This window comes from Chionomys nivalis, chromosome 4 (assembly GCF_950005125.1).
Source record: "Chionomys nivalis chromosome 4, mChiNiv1.1, whole genome shotgun sequence".
NCBI classification, from domain to species: domain Eukaryota; kingdom Metazoa; phylum Chordata; class Mammalia; order Rodentia; family Cricetidae; genus Chionomys; species Chionomys nivalis.
In genome coordinates, this window is record NC_080089.1 from 9,443,467 (window position 1) to 9,460,113 (window position 16,647).

Below are 16,647 nucleotides of genomic sequence, written 5' to 3' on the forward strand. Positions count from 1 at the left end.
ATTACTTTGGAGATTGGGAACTGGAAAAACATCCCAAGAAAATGAAGGCCGTGTGGAAGAAGGAGAGGAGCCTGTCTTTTGAGTGTTACTTAAAAGAAACTTCCTAGAAAGCCCTCCCTTGGCGTTACTTAACAAACCTACTTTGGGAGCAGTTAGCCCTCCCAACCCCAAATAAAGAGTGCTCCTGGCTCCGCCTAGTTTAGGTTTATTCTGGCCCTGCTTAGCTGTGACTTCCAGACAGGGGTCCGCGGATTTCTGGACAGTTCTTTCGATCCCTTTAAAGGTGGGGATCGTGACGGAGGATGTGGGGGGAAGAAGGCGGGAGGCGAGGGCTGGAGGGAGAGTCGCGGTTGACATAGTAACTCTTCACTGCTCTCCCTGGCGGCTGCCACAGAGGCCCCGCCTGTGCCCTCTGCCTGGGAGCCCGGGCCGCCTGTTGGCGCGGTCCAGATGCTCTCAGGTCAAGGCTTCCTTGACGGTTGCCCCCCCAACCCCCTAAGTAGTGACTTCTACCCTGGCGGGCAGGGAAGCCACTGGCAGAACCCAGCCAGCCCGGCTTCTGCATCCCTTTCCTCATCTTCCTTACCCGGGCAGCGCCTTGCTCTGGGCCAGTTCGGTAGGTGACGCGGCCCCTTCTCCCCAGGTCCCCATCTGCGGGAGCCCGGTGCAGGCCGGCTGGGCGCTGTGCCATGAGCCAGAGCCCCGGGTTCGTGGCCCGGAGGGGCGGGTCTCCGCTGGTAGCCCCTGGAGCCGGTGCGCGGCGCAACGAGAGCCAGGACTATCTGCTGATGGACGAGCTGGGAGACAACGGCTGCCCGCAGCTCCCGCTGCCACCCTATGGCTACTACCCCAGCTTGTAAGTGCGGGTGCGGGCGGCATGGGCTGCACAAGTGGGTACCGCGCGTGTCCCACCAGCGATGTCTCTCCAGACATCCAGACAGCCAGGGGCGTGCGCTCCTGTGGGACTGGGCTGGCTACTGATGAGCACTTAAGGGGTGCGCTCACCCTCAGAGTGAACCCGCCAGGTTCCCGCCCCACCACCTGTGGTGGGATGCCAGGTCACCACATGGGACCTTATGTTTGGTCAGGTTTTACGGTCCCTGCCACCCTGTGATACTGGTCAACAGGCACGATCTACACCCAGAATGGGTTCCCGTTTTGCTCCAGCAATTCAGTCTTTGTGGGAGAGATGAACTGAACACTCGGGGTCTTTGAATGCAGTTTGCGGAAGGAACTCGCTAGTGCGCTCTCCAGCGAAGCTTTATCCTCTGGTCTTGCCTCGGGTTACTTAGACAAAAAGCAAGTAGCAAAGAAGTTCTGAGGCCAGACTTGTTCCTTCTTACCCTGGAGTTGAGATTAAGACCGGGAAACAGACCCGTTCAGGTTTTTGTATCCTTGGCAGGACAACAGTGAGCCTGTTAGGGGTCAGAAGAATAATAAGGATGAGATCCTTACTAGTGGTCTCTTAAAAGCCAGTTTAAAAACAACAACCAACAACAAAACCCAAATTGCAGGTTGGTGACAGTGGTGGTGGTAAGGGACAGAAGGCAGACAAGAGAGTGGAGAAACAAAGAAACAAAGTCTTCACCCCCCTTCACTCCCCCCCTTGCTCCCCCCCCCCCCGCCCCCGGACTTTGACCGCATGTGCAGCAGGCAGATAGTATTCCAAGCTCTTTGCACCTTTGATTAATCTTTGCTTGACTGAGTACCCAGGTTTCCTTGCCTGTCACAGTCATCGCAGGCTGTTTTCTGAGAAGCCTTTCTCAGCTTGGTGGTCCCTTCTTGTGGAGGGAGGGTTCTATCCCTTCAGCGGGGACTGAGGAACCCTCATGACAGACAGATTGGTTTTGGGGGAGTGACCAGGGCCTTCTGTGGTTTGCTTTCCTGGTGAGAACTGAGCCCCAGGAAATGGGGCATCTACTTTTTTCTCCAGGATGAAAAAAACAAAAAAGTTGGAAGTGGTTCCATTCATCTGCGCAGTGCAAGCCGAAAGCGTCTATAATAACCCACCCTCTTTCCATGTCTGAAAAATTAAGATACAATTCAGACAATGTAAAATTCGCCTTTTAAGTTGTACAATGCAGCATTGCACATGTAGTAGTTATTATGTTTTGTAGTCATCGTCAATAGCTAATTTTAGGACATTTTTGTCAATGCTATATTTGCTGCTCAGTTATAAATCTCTCTCTCTCCCCCTGCCCTCTCCCTTTCCCTCCCTCCCTCTGTGTGTGCAGGGGTGGTATATGTCTGTGTGCTCGTGTGTGTGTGTGTGTGCCCGCGGTTGGTGTGTAGAGGCCAGGGATTGACACGGAATGTCCTCCCTTACAGTTCTGCACATCACTTTTTGGGGACAGGGTCTCTCACTGACCCTGGGGTTGACCCTTCTTACTTAGAATGGCAGACATATGCCCCTGAACCAAGTGTGTACCTGGGTGCTGGGGTCTGAACTAGGGTCCTCATGGCTGTGCAGTAGGCCCATCTCCCAGCCCAGAAAAACTCTGTCTCCTATGGCAGACCCAAACTTCTCACAGTTTGATGGGCATATGCCACCCAGAGGTTTTGCTAAGACTTCAGTTCCCTGGGTCTTACGAGGAGCTGGAAAGTCTGCATTTCTAAGTCTGTGGAGATATTGTGTTGGTTTGTTGACAGAGTACACAATAAAAGCAAGAAGATGAATGGCAAGAAAAAATAAGGATATAAAATACTAGCATTTTGAACATAGCTGTTTGCAAATTTGCTTTGAAGCCACGCAGGTAGGTGACGCCCATGCATAACCTTATCTACTTCAAGGCTTTGGGTTTGATCCCAGTCTGGGCAGCGTAGGGAGACTTTGCCTTGACTTTCACCAAGCTCTAATGCTATTTAGTAACATTTCCTGTTGGCTAAATTAAGTGATTTGATAACTATTTGCATCTTCAAAAAAATTAGATGATCTTATTAACTAAATGTTCTTATTCTACAATCTATTATAATTGATTTCTTTGCCTTAAGGAAAGTGATTTGCTTTTAAAATCTGTGGTTATATTATGAGCAGTGAGATTAAATAAAGTAATAACTCCAAGTTATTTGAACACTTTTCATGATGCCTTCAAATGTGATTTACTGTCTAGATCATGAAGGCCTTTGAGTTACTCTTATGTATTGTAATTTATAAAAACTTCTGTGTTCAAAGATTATATATTTGGAGAACTCTAGGCATACACTACGTAGAGCAAAAGTGTTTTCTCCTTGGTGCAGGAATTTCAGACTACACGAGAATGGGTAAGAAAGAGATGCAGAGAAATTTGGTGATGGGCTCAGGTCCTGATGGGTGGCACTCGCTGAGTCATGTTGAGAGTGAAGCACACTCCAGAATTAGAGGTTTTCTCCTCGAATTTATCATTTCCCATAGAGTTCAGCGTTATTTTTCAACGAGTGTCTTCTCTGACAAAGTTTTTAGATTTTACAGTTGAATAAATGTGGTTCAGGAGAAAATGCTTTAAAAAATTGACTTCCCTTGGTACAGGGTACAAATGAACAGTTCATGGACATTTAAACTTGGGATGGGAGTGTGATTTTTTTTTTCAGAGTGGAATGTCTACTGGTGTAATTGTGGCAGTCACTGGTACACTTTAGGTGCAAGATTTTCTCAAATCACTGAGATTTCCCTGTAAGATTCCACATAGTTTATACACATAGTTTTGAAGTCTTCCATGCTGAGGATTGTGGGAAATTATCTTGTGGAAGACAATTGGACATTCTCAAACTTTGGTATGTAAAGGGTTATTATCTTAAAGATGGCACTTTTGAAAGAAGGATCCATAGCACCTTATTTTCTAACTTCCAATTAGAAAGCAGATGCTATATTCTATTGTAATTTATTTTCAGTGATGAATAACAAGAAAGTCCCATGTCCTGACAAGAAGTCAAGAATTCTTTTATTAAAGAAGTTTCTCTAGTCTGTGACTCTGAACCTGGGGGAGAATCTCAGGCATCTGCACATATGTCAAGGGTTTGCAAAGCAGTAGAGATTAGTCAGTTTAATTCTATTAATCACTGAGTTATAAACTATTGAATTGTTACTTATTACTGTTCAGATTGTGAAAAATGACAAGGTATGACAAACTAAAGCTACAGGCAATCCAATAAGGTAAGTCTAAAGCAACAACAAAAACTTACCGTAGCACAGGGTATGGAGGCTCAGTGGGTAAGGGCACTTGCTGCCTACTGAGTTTGAGCTCCAGGATCCATGTTGTGGGAGGAGAGAGCTGCCTCTGGAAAGATGTCCTCTGACTTCTGTATGTGTGCTGTGGAGTACATGAACCTTCCAAAAATAAATGTGAAAAATACCCTGTGGTAGCCAGTACATCATAATAATGTATTTTCAAGTATTTGAAACCATTAGTAATTTGGCAGCTAAGGTAAAATGCTCATCTATGTCCCCAAAGTCTGGGATTTGATTAAAAGTACCATAAAACAAAATAATAACACTATTTAAATTGCTCAAAAATTACAAGTGATTGCTATGTGTCAAGAATAAAGATGCTAGAAAGAATACAGTGTGGGAAAGGTCTTAGCTGCAGAGTCAGGTCAAACGATGCCCCCCAGCACAGGGTCAGGGCAAACGATGCCCACCAGCACAGGGTCAGGGCAGGTGATGCCCATCAGTACAGGGTCAAGGCAAGTGATGCCCCCCAGCACAGGGTCAGGGCAAACGATGCCCACCAGCACAGGGTCAGGGCAGATGAAGCCCCCCAGCACAGAGTCAGGGCAAACAATGCCCCCCAGCACAGAGTCAGGGCAGGTGATGCCCCCCATCACAGAGTCAGGGCAAGTGATGCCCCCCAGCACAGGGTCAGGGCAGGTGATGCCCATCAGTACAGGGTCAGGGCAAGTGATGCCCCCCAGCACAGGGTCAGGGCAAACGATGCCTACCAGCACAGGGTCAGGGCAGGTGATGCCCCCCAGCACAGAGTCAGGGCAAACAATGCTCCCCAGCACAGGGTCAGGGCAGGTGATGCCCCCCAGCACAGAGTCAGGGCAAACGATGCCCCCCCAGCACAGAGTCATGTCAAACGATGGCCCCAGCACAGAGTCAGGTCAAACGATGCCCCCCAGCACAGAGTCAGGTCAAACGATGCCCCCAGCACAGAGTCAGGGCAAATGATGCCCACCAGCACAGGGTCAGGGCAAATGATGCCCCCCAACACAGGGTCAGGGCAAATGATGCCCCTAAGCACAGAGTCAGGGCAAATGATGTCCACCAGCACAGAGTCAGGGCAGGTGATACCAACCAGCACAGGGTCAGGGCAAATGATGCCCACCAGCACAGGGTCAGGGCAAATGATGTCCTCCAGCACAGGGTCAGGGCAAATGATGCCCACCAGCACAGGGTCAGGGCAGGTGATGCCCCCCAGCACAGGGTCAGTGCAAGTGATGCCCATCAGTACAGGGTCAGGGCAAGTGATGCCCACTAGCAGAGTTAGGTAAATGCCAGGAAGACAAGTCCCCTTGAGAATTTCAATTTAAGAGCCAATTTAGTGCCATGTGAGCTTTTACTTTTTGTGTGCCTAGTTGGCAAAGGGATCTTCAAGTCTTGGTGTCTTAGTATAGCAAATCGCTAAAGTATGAAGAAGGAAGTGACCTCTCCATGTTGACTGCTTAGGAGATTCATGCAAGAGCAAGGCTGCTAAAAATAGGCTCCCTACAGCCAGTGACCAAGCACACAGAAACAGTTAACTCGGAGAGAGAGAGCTAACAGCAGAATCCACGAAGTAGCAAGGATGATGGCAGTGTGAGAACCTAGAGCAGCAATGTAGTTAGGGGGAAGGTGTAAAGCTGGTGTGTGTAAAATGTCAAACCTTTAGGAAAAAACGAGGCTTAGAAGAACAGGGGTTACCTCTACAGAAGAAGCAACAGACAGAACATCTGGAAAAGAAAACACTGCAGTTTCATTTTTAAAAGTTTTTAAAATCATGATTATTGATTTATTTTGTGCATGCATATGAGTGTGAGGATATAAAAGAAAATAATGCAATTCTATCTTAAAAGTTAATTACAATTGTGTGTATGTGCACGTGTGTACCCGTGTGTGCATGCATGTGTATGTGCATGAGATTGAAGATCTGTATCCCTGTGGGTGCATGTCTAGGACAGAGTAGGACTTATCTTTTTCAATGGTTCTTTTCTTACTGGCTCTTCCACTAAGACCCGGCCTCTCACTGACCTGTACGTTTAACTTTGAGCTAGCTGTTGGCTAGTGAGCTCTTGGGATCAGCCTGTCTTCACCTCTGTTGCTGAGCTTACAGATTCACGCAACCATACCCGAATTTTTGTTTTTATGTTTTGGCTTGGGTTCTGGGAATTTGAATTCAGAGCCTTACATGTGCAGAACAAACACTCTACTCTGTAAGTTGTTTCTTCAACTCCCAAGAGATATTTAATTCTATTTTCTAAATCATATTTAGGGAAACAAAGATATAGGTAGTGTGTGAATTCAGTGAGAATCCTACCTAGTATCTGTTATGTCCTTTGAAATGACATGAGTAACACTAAAAACTGAACATTGAGGCAAATGGATCGTCTATCCGTGAAAAATGTAATTTCTTTTTCTTTCTGGACAGAGTTTTACTTGGTCGTCCAGACTAACATTGAACTCACAGTGTAGTGCAGCTTGAACTCCTTGCTTTAACCTGCTGAGTGCTGAAATTATGGTTGTGTACCACCATAGCTTGTTGAAAACTATAATCTTGGGAAAAAAAAAACCAACGGAAAACTAAAAAGTACAATTTGTAAATAGAATAATCTATAATATTCCAAATGCAGAGATATAAAGAACATTCTGTCCTGACAGGACCAGCACAAACCTCCCCCACCCTCTACTCTAGGGAGAGGCTCCCCCCTGGGGCTTGCTAACACAATGAACTCCCAAATTACCACAATTACAATAAGAATTGGAAATGAGGTGAATTCTAAGGGTAGTTAAACTGCTACAAATAAAACTCACCCCAGTTATTGCAAAACAGACTTTCGCCCTGTCTGTGGGCTGGGTGGAAATTACGGTGCTGAGCAAGTATCTTCTCCAGCATCTGTCGTCGTCGCATCCATGGCTGCTCACTACTCCAAGATGAAAAAGTCGTTAATTTATTTCAGTTCTTTAGATTCCTCAGGCACTCACTGTCTTTGAAAATGAGGACCCCACATCTCAGTAACTTTCAGCAGCTGGAATTTGTAGTGGTGATGGTAATTATGCATTTTCAAGAAACCGTTCTTTTAGATTTTATTTTATATCTGTTGGAATAGCTTTTATATCTAAATTTATATAGATGTGGCTTATATATAACTTAGGAACATATAAAAAGAGCACTATGTAAAATATTTTTTTACATGATAATGAACATGCTACATTCAGGAAGTGACTCTCTTGAGTCCCATTTTAACTAAGAATTTTCAATACTCTTGATTTCTACACATGTCTGCTCTAAATGGTGAACAGAACATTGGTGTAGAAGCAGTTTTAAGATTTATTTATTTTCCATTATTATTCTTCGTGTGTGTGTGGCTGTGTGTAGACACCCGTGGAGAACATGAGAGGGCATAGACTAGGCCTGGACTGGAGTTGCAGGCTGTTGGGAGTCACCTGATGCACTGGGAGCCTAACCTGTGTCCTCTACAAAGAGCAGCAAGTACTCTTAAGCACAGAGACACCTCTACCAGCCCCTAGAATAGTTTTTTTTTTTAAAAAAAGAATTCGAATGCAATTCATTCATGCTATACAATTAGACTGAGTTCATAATTATATGTTTCCAGAATGCTTCTTAAACGAACCTGATTCTCTGCTGTTCCTTATGGACTTTCTATAGTCCCTGGTACACACACAAATACACATTTATTTGTTTTTTAAGTTTGAAAAGACTATTTCACACTGTTTCTAGGATTTATTTTTGAACTACTGCCACCCACACTGAGCCTTTGTAGGCTGTTGCCTTTAATGTTCGCACGTGCACTACTGGTTAAAACTACCTCATGGCAACGGTTGACAGCTGACAGGGCTACAGGAAGAAGGCTCACAATATAAGACGTGTGTCGTTTTGGTGATGTTAAAGTAGGAGAGACCAAGGGTCCATCTCTGTGGGAAGCCAGCTCTCCTAGCAGGCACCAGTCACCTGCAGTTCTCAGTCCAGCGAGATGCAGTGCAACTCCCCCCAGTCAAGTGCAAGGCAGTGGAACTCCCTCCAGTCCAGTGAGATGCAGTGAACTCCCCCAATCTAGTGAGACACAGTGGAACACCCCAGTCCAGTGAGATGCAGTGCAACTCCCTCCAGTCAAGTGCAAGGCAGTGGAACTCCCTCCAGTCCGGTGAGACGCAGTGAACTCCCCCAATCTAGTGAGACACAGTGGAACCCCCCAGTCCAGTGAGATACAGTAGAACCCCCCAATCCAGTGAGACACAGTGGAACACCCCCCAATCCAGTGAGACACAGTGGAACACCCCAGTTCAGTGAGACACAGTGGAACACCCCAGTCCAGTGAGACACAGTGGAACACTCCAGTCCAGTGAGACACAGTGGAACGCCCCAGTCCAGTGAGACACAGTGGAACGCCCCAGTCCAGTGAGACACAGTGGAACGCCCCAGTCCAGTGAGACACAGTGGAACGCCCCAGTCCAGTGAGACACAGTGGAACGCCCCAGTCCAGTGAGACACAGTGGAACGCCCCAGTCCAGTGAGACACAGTGGAACGCCCCAGTCCAGTGAGACACAGTGGAACGCCCCAGTCCAGTGAGACACAGTGGAACGCCCCAGTCCAGTGAGACACAGTGGAACGCCCCAGTCCAGTGAGACACAGTGGAACGCCCCAGTCCAGTGAGACACAGTGGAACGCCCCAGTCCAGTGAGACACAGTGGAACGCCCCAGTCCAGTGAGACACAGTGGAACGCCCCAGTCCAGTGAGACACAGTGGAACGCCCCAGTCCAGTGAGACACAGTGGAACGCCCCAGTCCAGTGAGACACAGTGGAACGCTCCAGTCCAGTGAGACACAGTGGAGCGCTCCAGTCCAGTGAGACACAGTGGAGCACCCCAGTCCAGTGAGACACAGTGGAACACTCCAGTTCAGTGAGACACAGTGGAGCCCCCTCCACATTAGGAGTTCACTGATATTGCCACTGTTCTGGTTTTGTCTATGTAGCTGTTTTTCGGAGAGACAGTTTCACAGCAAAACTCTTGGTATTATGACTCTCATAATCTTTCTGCCCTCTCTTTTCTGGTGTTCCCTGAACCATACACAGATACAGAGGCTGTGATGTAGACATTGGGGCTGGGCCACGTTCATTAAGCAGCATTCTGACCCCATGTTCTATTGGTCTTCGATTATGTCCAGCTGTGGTTTTCTGTAATGATCTCCATTTGTTGCAAAGAGATACTTATTTGATGAGGGATGATAGCTACGTTTTTCTGCGGGTATAAAGATAAGGTTTAGACTGCAATAAGGAATCATGCTGACCTAGCAAAACAGTGATTCTTCCTAAGGTCCATGACCACACTTACTCTGGGAAGCTGGCTCGGTTTCTAGTCCCAGGAGTGACTTCCCTCCTGTTGAGGGGAGTCTTAAGTCCAATTAGAGAGCTCTTGTTACCACCCACATGTGAGTGGTGCTGATTGCACATTTATGTACATCTTGACATGCTGGTCACGGTGACCCACAGGTGTTGCCTCTGAACACGACTCACTTCCCTCATTTAGCAGCCTGCACAGTGCTTTTTCTTTTCAGTTCTGAGACTTTAATTCCAAATTTGAAGACTCCAATATAAAGGCAGTTTAGTTTTATTCTTGAAAATGGTTTTAAAATCCCATCTCTTGGTCCTGTTTCTGACATAAAAAGAAACAATTTTGTAGAAATTTGTATAGGATGTGTCAACATATGGGTGTCAGGAAACAACATTGAATCTGGATGGCCTGTGAATCTTTAAAACCTTTGATTTTCAGTACTCTAGAATGGTTAGCACCTGTTCTACAAAGGGGTGTCAGGGACAACAACCTCTGCTAGACCTTGTGCCATCTACCCCATAGTACAGTCTTAGTCTTCTTACGGGCAGACAAGCATTTGAATTGTTTTCTCTGACCTTAGCCCCCTACAAACCAACAGACAGGCTTTCTTCATGTTATCACGCCAGGAAAGAGAGCACTGCAGAGACAGTCCTAATTCCGAGCACTCACATCTGGAAAGTTCAAAGCCAGCCTTAAAATCAAAGAAGTGAACAAGGAAGAGTTCCGTGAAAAAACATCCCCCTCTATAAAAATACTTTTTTCTTTGACAATTTTGTACTATGCATTTTGAACATATTTTCTGCCCTTCCCACCATTCTCAACCCTCTGATCCCATCCCATTTTCTTCCTTTTGCAAGTGTTAGCTGATCTTTTTAAAATTTTTTTAATTGGGTTCTATATTTTTCTCCACACCCTCCCTCCCCCTCTGCTCTCAATTTACTCAGGAGATCTTGTCTTTTCCAGCAGTCTGGATGCATCTGTGGTGCATTTGTGTGTGTGACAGTGATGATGGAAGGCAAAGGAGGCCATCAGCTTGAGAGCTATGGCACGTGGGACACGGGGAGAGCACCTGGAAAGGGCTGCATGAAGGAAAGGGAAGGGGGAAATGATACAATTGTATTCTAATTAAAATGTATTTAAAAGAAATAGGAGAGCTAGATATCTTGGAACTAATGAAATATGATCCCCAGTGTGCTAAAGTTATAAGAAGTCAGGAAAGGTCATAGGGAACCCTGTCTTTTAGAGTCTTTACCAAATTTAAGGGGCTTGCACTTTGTACTTTCTAACTTGAAAATATTGTTGGTTCTTTGCTTTACTTACATTAACTCATTTGAAACTTGCAGGAAATGCAGTTGTAAGCACGTGGTAAGTGACAATATCATTTCCACATGTAAAGAGGAAAGGGAGACTCGGAATGGTCCAAAGCTCTTCTTCAGTTCATCTTACCGTATTTTACAGAGTTTGTCATTTCACACAGTTTTCTTTAAAGTTTCACCAAAAGGTCTACCTAAGATGTAACAATTAGAGTTATTTTTTTAAATTATATTTATTTATTTATTTTATGCATATTAATGTTGTACTTGCATCTGTGAAGGTATATCATAGCATTCTTAGTGCTTGTGGAGGTCAGAACACGGTGTCAGATCCCATGGAACTGGACTTAGAGACTGTTGGGGGCTACCATGTGGGCACTGGGAATTGAACTCAGGTCCTCTGCAAGAGCAACAAGTGCTCTTAACCAATTATTTTGACATGATTTACTATAATTAACAATGACAACAGAAATAATAATAGCTAACACAGCATTTCTTATATACATGGTACAGTTCTAGCACTACACACACATGAACTTACTCAATACTCCCAGTACTTCTCAGAAGGATTTATGGTCACCTGCACTTTGAGATGAAGATCTGATGTGTGTGGGAATTAAGAAACTTACTAAAGATTCCAAGGAACAAGCTAATGCTGACCTCAGGCAGGGTGCCTCCACTGTTAAGACTGCTTTGGTCAAAACCCAATGTATTTGATAAGTGATAGTTTATTTCACTGTTTAATGATTGTTGGATATACGTCTTTTGAAAAGATGGATGAGAAACTTTTGCTGCCTTGGTTAAAGGAGTCTTAGTTTGAACAGAGACATTACGGTTTGAGACCTTTATACATTAGACCAATGTTAGGGATAGGGAAGATAGCAATAAAAGCATAAAGAGGAAGACAGCATAAACGTGACAGCAGTGAGATTGTGAAAGGGGAGATGGGGAAGAAGAACCAGGGTGACATCATGATGGAAAAATATTAGGAAAGAAATTTTAGTAAGAAATGTGGATATTGTACCTCTTTCACAGATGGCACACATCACACATGAGCCTGCATTCTATAAAGATGGCCCTTCCAGAGTGTGGCTTCTTAATGGCATTCTTTGATCATCCTTTAGAAACTTACTGGAAACCCTGGTAACCAGGTCCTGCCCAGATCTCCTACATCAGAAACTCCAAGTGATTTATGCATCACCTGTTCCAGAGTGAATTACACACAGCTTTGGAACAGTTGATTGTCCTCTCTCCTGTCTTGTGTGTCTTTTCTGTTCCGTCATTGCTAATACAACATGTACTAGTGCCCTCTGCAAGGGCGGGGAAGTTCTGTATCTGCTCTGCCCAATGTGGCAGTCCTCTGTGGTATGGAGGACTTGAAATATGACAGTAAAACCGAGAAACTCAATTTTTAGCTTTATTTAATCTCCGTCAACTTATATTGTGTTATAAAGAGCCAGCATGTTGATTAGTTTCTTGAGATCTTGGCAGAGGAAACATGACGAAGGACACATTGTGTCCCAGGCAATAGTTTAAGCATTTTGTACATACAATCTCTGTAATATCCCATAGCAACCCTATGAGTAGGCTTATTGTTATAAATGAGAAAAATAAAGTCTAAACTTGGGAATCAATCCTTAAAAAGTCATGTATTCAATCAGCAGAGATCCAAACCTAATTAGTTAGATGCTAGGGTACATATCCGCAGTGCTCTCTCTGTGCTCTTGGGCAAATTAGGTGAATTTTATATTACCTTCTAAACTCAGATCGAAGGGGTCAGGAACAAGGGCAAAGGTCATTTTCTTTTCATGTTTTAATTTATAATGGTATTCTAAAATTGGAGGTTTTATAGAAACAGGAATTTTCATGTGGCACAATCAACAGAAAAATAAAGAGAAAAGAGAGAAAGATGACAGCATGGTTTGCAAAGGAATTTGCCCTGGCAAAGTTCTGGGATCTAGGATGAGGTCATAGCTCTCTAGAAGGACGGAACTTCCCCAACTGAACATGAAGCACATACTTCTCATTCAGCTCCTTACAAGTCCGGTTCAACTGGGTGACTTCCTGTAGGTCCCCCCACCCTGTGCGGATTTCTCTCTTTAGTTGGAATTTTTATTTTTATATCTTTCTCTTTCTTTTATCATTTATCTTTTAAGGAGAATTAGAGGAAGAAAACACACAAGCATTAGAAAATGTCAAGATGAAAGTAGCGTGAGACCTTAGCTTCTCAGGACACCTTTTCCCTTGAGAGTTCCTTGTTCATCCAGACAACCACCTCCACTCTGTACTACGACACGCCTCTGGCCTTTCGGGTGTCTCCCAGCAATGTACTACTAAGAATTACATACATTTTAAAAAATAATTTTCAAATAAGTTTTCATGAATATCCCTTAATATATTTATATGCTTGTCCAGATTAAATGCATATATTCACATATGTATATGTACATAATATAATGTACTTTCTTATCTTTTTATTCATGTGTTATACATGTTTTAAACAATGATGACATTCTTACTGATACTTTAATATTTCCCATTTAACATTATTATTATTATAAATTTTAAGGTTTTTAAAATTGCCCTTAGAACTCTCTGAAAGTGGCAGTCTTCTTGTATTAAAAGAGAGATATATATATATCTCCCAGGTCATACCATGTCTATTCATGGCAAAACCCTTTTCTCCCTTTAGATTTTGACCAGATCACATATAGTATAAAAGGATTAAAAACAAGATTTACTTTTCTTGAATGTATTTCAGTTTGCATGGAAATTTAACATGAAAGTGTTACATGCATGCATTTTGTATAAATGAGAGACTTGCAAGGAGATCATGCATAGAATTGATAAGTGCTCATCCTACCTAAGCCAAAGACTGGTTTCTCGATTCTCATGAATTTTGTCCTGTACCTTAAGCCTATGGTATACCAGGAGCAACAAATGAGAAGAAACAGCCCTTAGGACTTTGTAATTTTCATTGCTATCAATTTGTTTAACAGGTTTATTCAAACAATGAGCTACTCAGAAGGTTATACTGTAAAAGCGAATGTCCCATAACCACCAAACCCACTTAAAATATTGATGTTTTGTTGATAGTTAGGTATAGTTGACATTTATAAGGGTACCCTGTAGTCATCAAAACAGACTTGATCATTATTGCGAGCATGATGCATCAAAGTAGGAGGGATGTACGCAATGCATTTAGAGAGGTTTAAAAATCTAATTCATTAAGTTAAAATGTTCATGCATTGAGATATGATACTAGAATAGAACATTCCTTTCTGTGGATTGACTCATGGGCAGCAACCAAATCAATGAGATGCTCCAAGGGGAACAAGCACAGTCTACCGGCTCTTGCTGACTGACTGCTGTCTTAGTCTCCAACATCAGCTCTCCTCACTTTTCCAGTCTTTGTGTTTTACCAATGAATGAGAGCTGTGCCTGTTGCTGCAGCTCGCTGTTGCTTCTCTTCTCTTCCCCAGAACGGTCTATGCTTGCCTTGTTTCTATCAGCGTGCCCCTCAGAGAATTCTTTCTTCTGCTTTATCTGAATTCCACATTGCTTCCGCTTGAGCTCCTGTCATGGTCTGGAGAGACTGACTGGGAATTCTTTGATGCTGCAGCACAAGGACTCTATGTTTGAAACACTTGGATACTGAGGCAGACTCTGGGGCATGGTACTATGCTTGTGAATTTTAGAACAATGTGAGACATAAAACATGCCTGATGAAGGGGTGGATGATTCAGAAGATCAGTCTTGCCAACTCAAATTCATTAGTCAATAAGAAAAAATATGTAAAGAATTCTGAAGTACAGGCAGAAAGGGTAGGAGACATACTGACTGTGAAGCTGCCCTTCATGACTATGGCAGTCTCTATATCAATAATTGCTGTGGAACACTAGAGCCTTGTGTTCCTAATATGATTTCATATGGGGATGTTCTGATTGTCATATCAGAATGATCCAAAAGGACATTGACCAGATAGAACTCCTAGCCTATAATTTTTAAAGACCTAGAATGAGCAATAGGTCAGTTTCCATGAGATTGTAATTCAAGGCTGAAAAAGTTCTGTTCTCTCAAAGGCTAACGTAATGAAATCTGTGATTCCATCAATTCGAAGAAAAACAGTCACACCATTCCCCATGTTCTACAGGTTTCATTTTATGCTGGTGCTTGGCAAACAACTGTTCATTTTTTCACAAGACAGAGAACCCTCATTTTAAAAATGAACTGTAAAAAAAGAAATATTGAATTAAATGTAGATAACTGTAAGTTTATGGAGAAGCAAATCTTAAAGCATCACTTAGATAAAATCCTGGTTATATGGCCAAGAAATTCTCTGAGTTCCCTGGAAAAACATCCAAGCTATGTCCCCAGCAGGATATAATTATTAAAGCTAAAAGTATACACTCATAACTTCATGGGAAACCATTCCAGAGGACTCACTGAGGTAGAGTGTGTTGAAGATTTACAAATAAAAATTTATTTATATAAAATTCTTAATGCTTTATATCCCCCCACTGCAGAATAAAAATGACTTACTCTCATACAAGTCTGGTACAGCCTCTTGTAAGCACAAATATTCCTTGATGTTTTTTTATATTAAAAGTTTGCATCTGATTCCACAATGTTCCCATGTTAACTTCTCCCAGAGAGATATAATGTGTTTATCTGTAAGTTTGTGTCATTAGGCTGTACCACAAGCTCAGGGGTATTCATTCTAAATTAGGGAAAAGCCCATGACTCACACTGATGACTATGAACAGAAAATATCAACTTAACTACTCTCCAAGCTCAGACCACAAGCAAACACACAGCCCACAGGACCCTTCCCAGACAGGAAAGGGAAGTTTGGGGAGCCAAGAGGAAGCCTTTCAAAGATATGGAGTGGCGGAGAGAGCCAGTGCTTGGTGAAAGAGTAGGATGCCATGTCATGGAGTTGAAAAGGAAGGTATTTTGGGATGGAAGAAATAATACAGAGCCTCCCATATGGTCCATGACCAGCTGACCCCAAGCCTAAAGCATCCTGCCTTTGAAGAACAGGGGAGAAAAGCTTATTTCACGAAAAGAGAGTTAGTACACAAGTCACATGTTAGGGAATGAACTCCAAAATCTGCAGTTACTCTGTTGTTAGCTATGTTCCTGTGGCCCTGCATAGACATAAGACCTGGCTGTGAACACTGTTATAATCCAACCTGGAAAGAACCCAGGCTCTGGAGTGGGGCCATGATGGCTGCTTCCTGACTTTGAAACAGAGAAGGCAAGCTTAGGAAAGGCAGAAAGGGAAGGGGTCAAAAGGGTGATGCATAGGCGCTTGGCAGGAGGAAAGACTAGGGTAGAGGAGAGGGCTGATGGGTGTGTTGGGGCACTTGAGTTCCGTAGGCCGGTGGCTATCCATTTCAGCCAGGGGTTCAAAGGCTATTTCTCACTACATTCTTTAGTTTCATGCTGTTCTTTGGTTTCCTTCTCTCTTCTTCATGTGAGGATTTTGATTTCCCTCCACTCATTGCATGGCTCTGTGTACCGCCACTCTTCATCTGAGGATTCTGATTTGCCTCCTCTCGTTGCTTGGTTCTGGGCTAGGGAGGGGGACTGCAGAGGCCATCAGTGAACTTCACCATTTCCAGAGAAATCCACCCACCATATTGCCAGTCCTCACGGGTCTTACCCCGAGTCCTGCAGGTCTGGGAAATGGTAAAGAGGGAAGTACAGTCCCAGTCCAGCTGGCCTTGGTGAGCTCCCAATAAATCAGTTCCACTGTCACAGTGGGTGGGTGCACCCCTCGTGGTCCTGACTTCCTTGCTCAT

General features: G+C 43.9%; 1 protein-coding gene across 1 annotated transcript in view; it reads left to right on the forward strand.

Moving 5' to 3' along the window:
• The first annotated feature begins 431 nt into the window (after positions 1-431).
• Positions 432-16,647, forward strand: part of Trpc6 (transient receptor potential cation channel subfamily C member 6) — a 128,838-nt gene continuing 112,622 nt past the window's right edge. Inside the window, exon 1 of the mRNA XM_057768607.1 lies at positions 432-856. Within this exon, the coding sequence (XP_057624590.1) occupies positions 690-856 (167 nt within the window). The 5' untranslated portion in view covers positions 432-689. The remainder of the gene's footprint in view (positions 857-16,647) is intronic.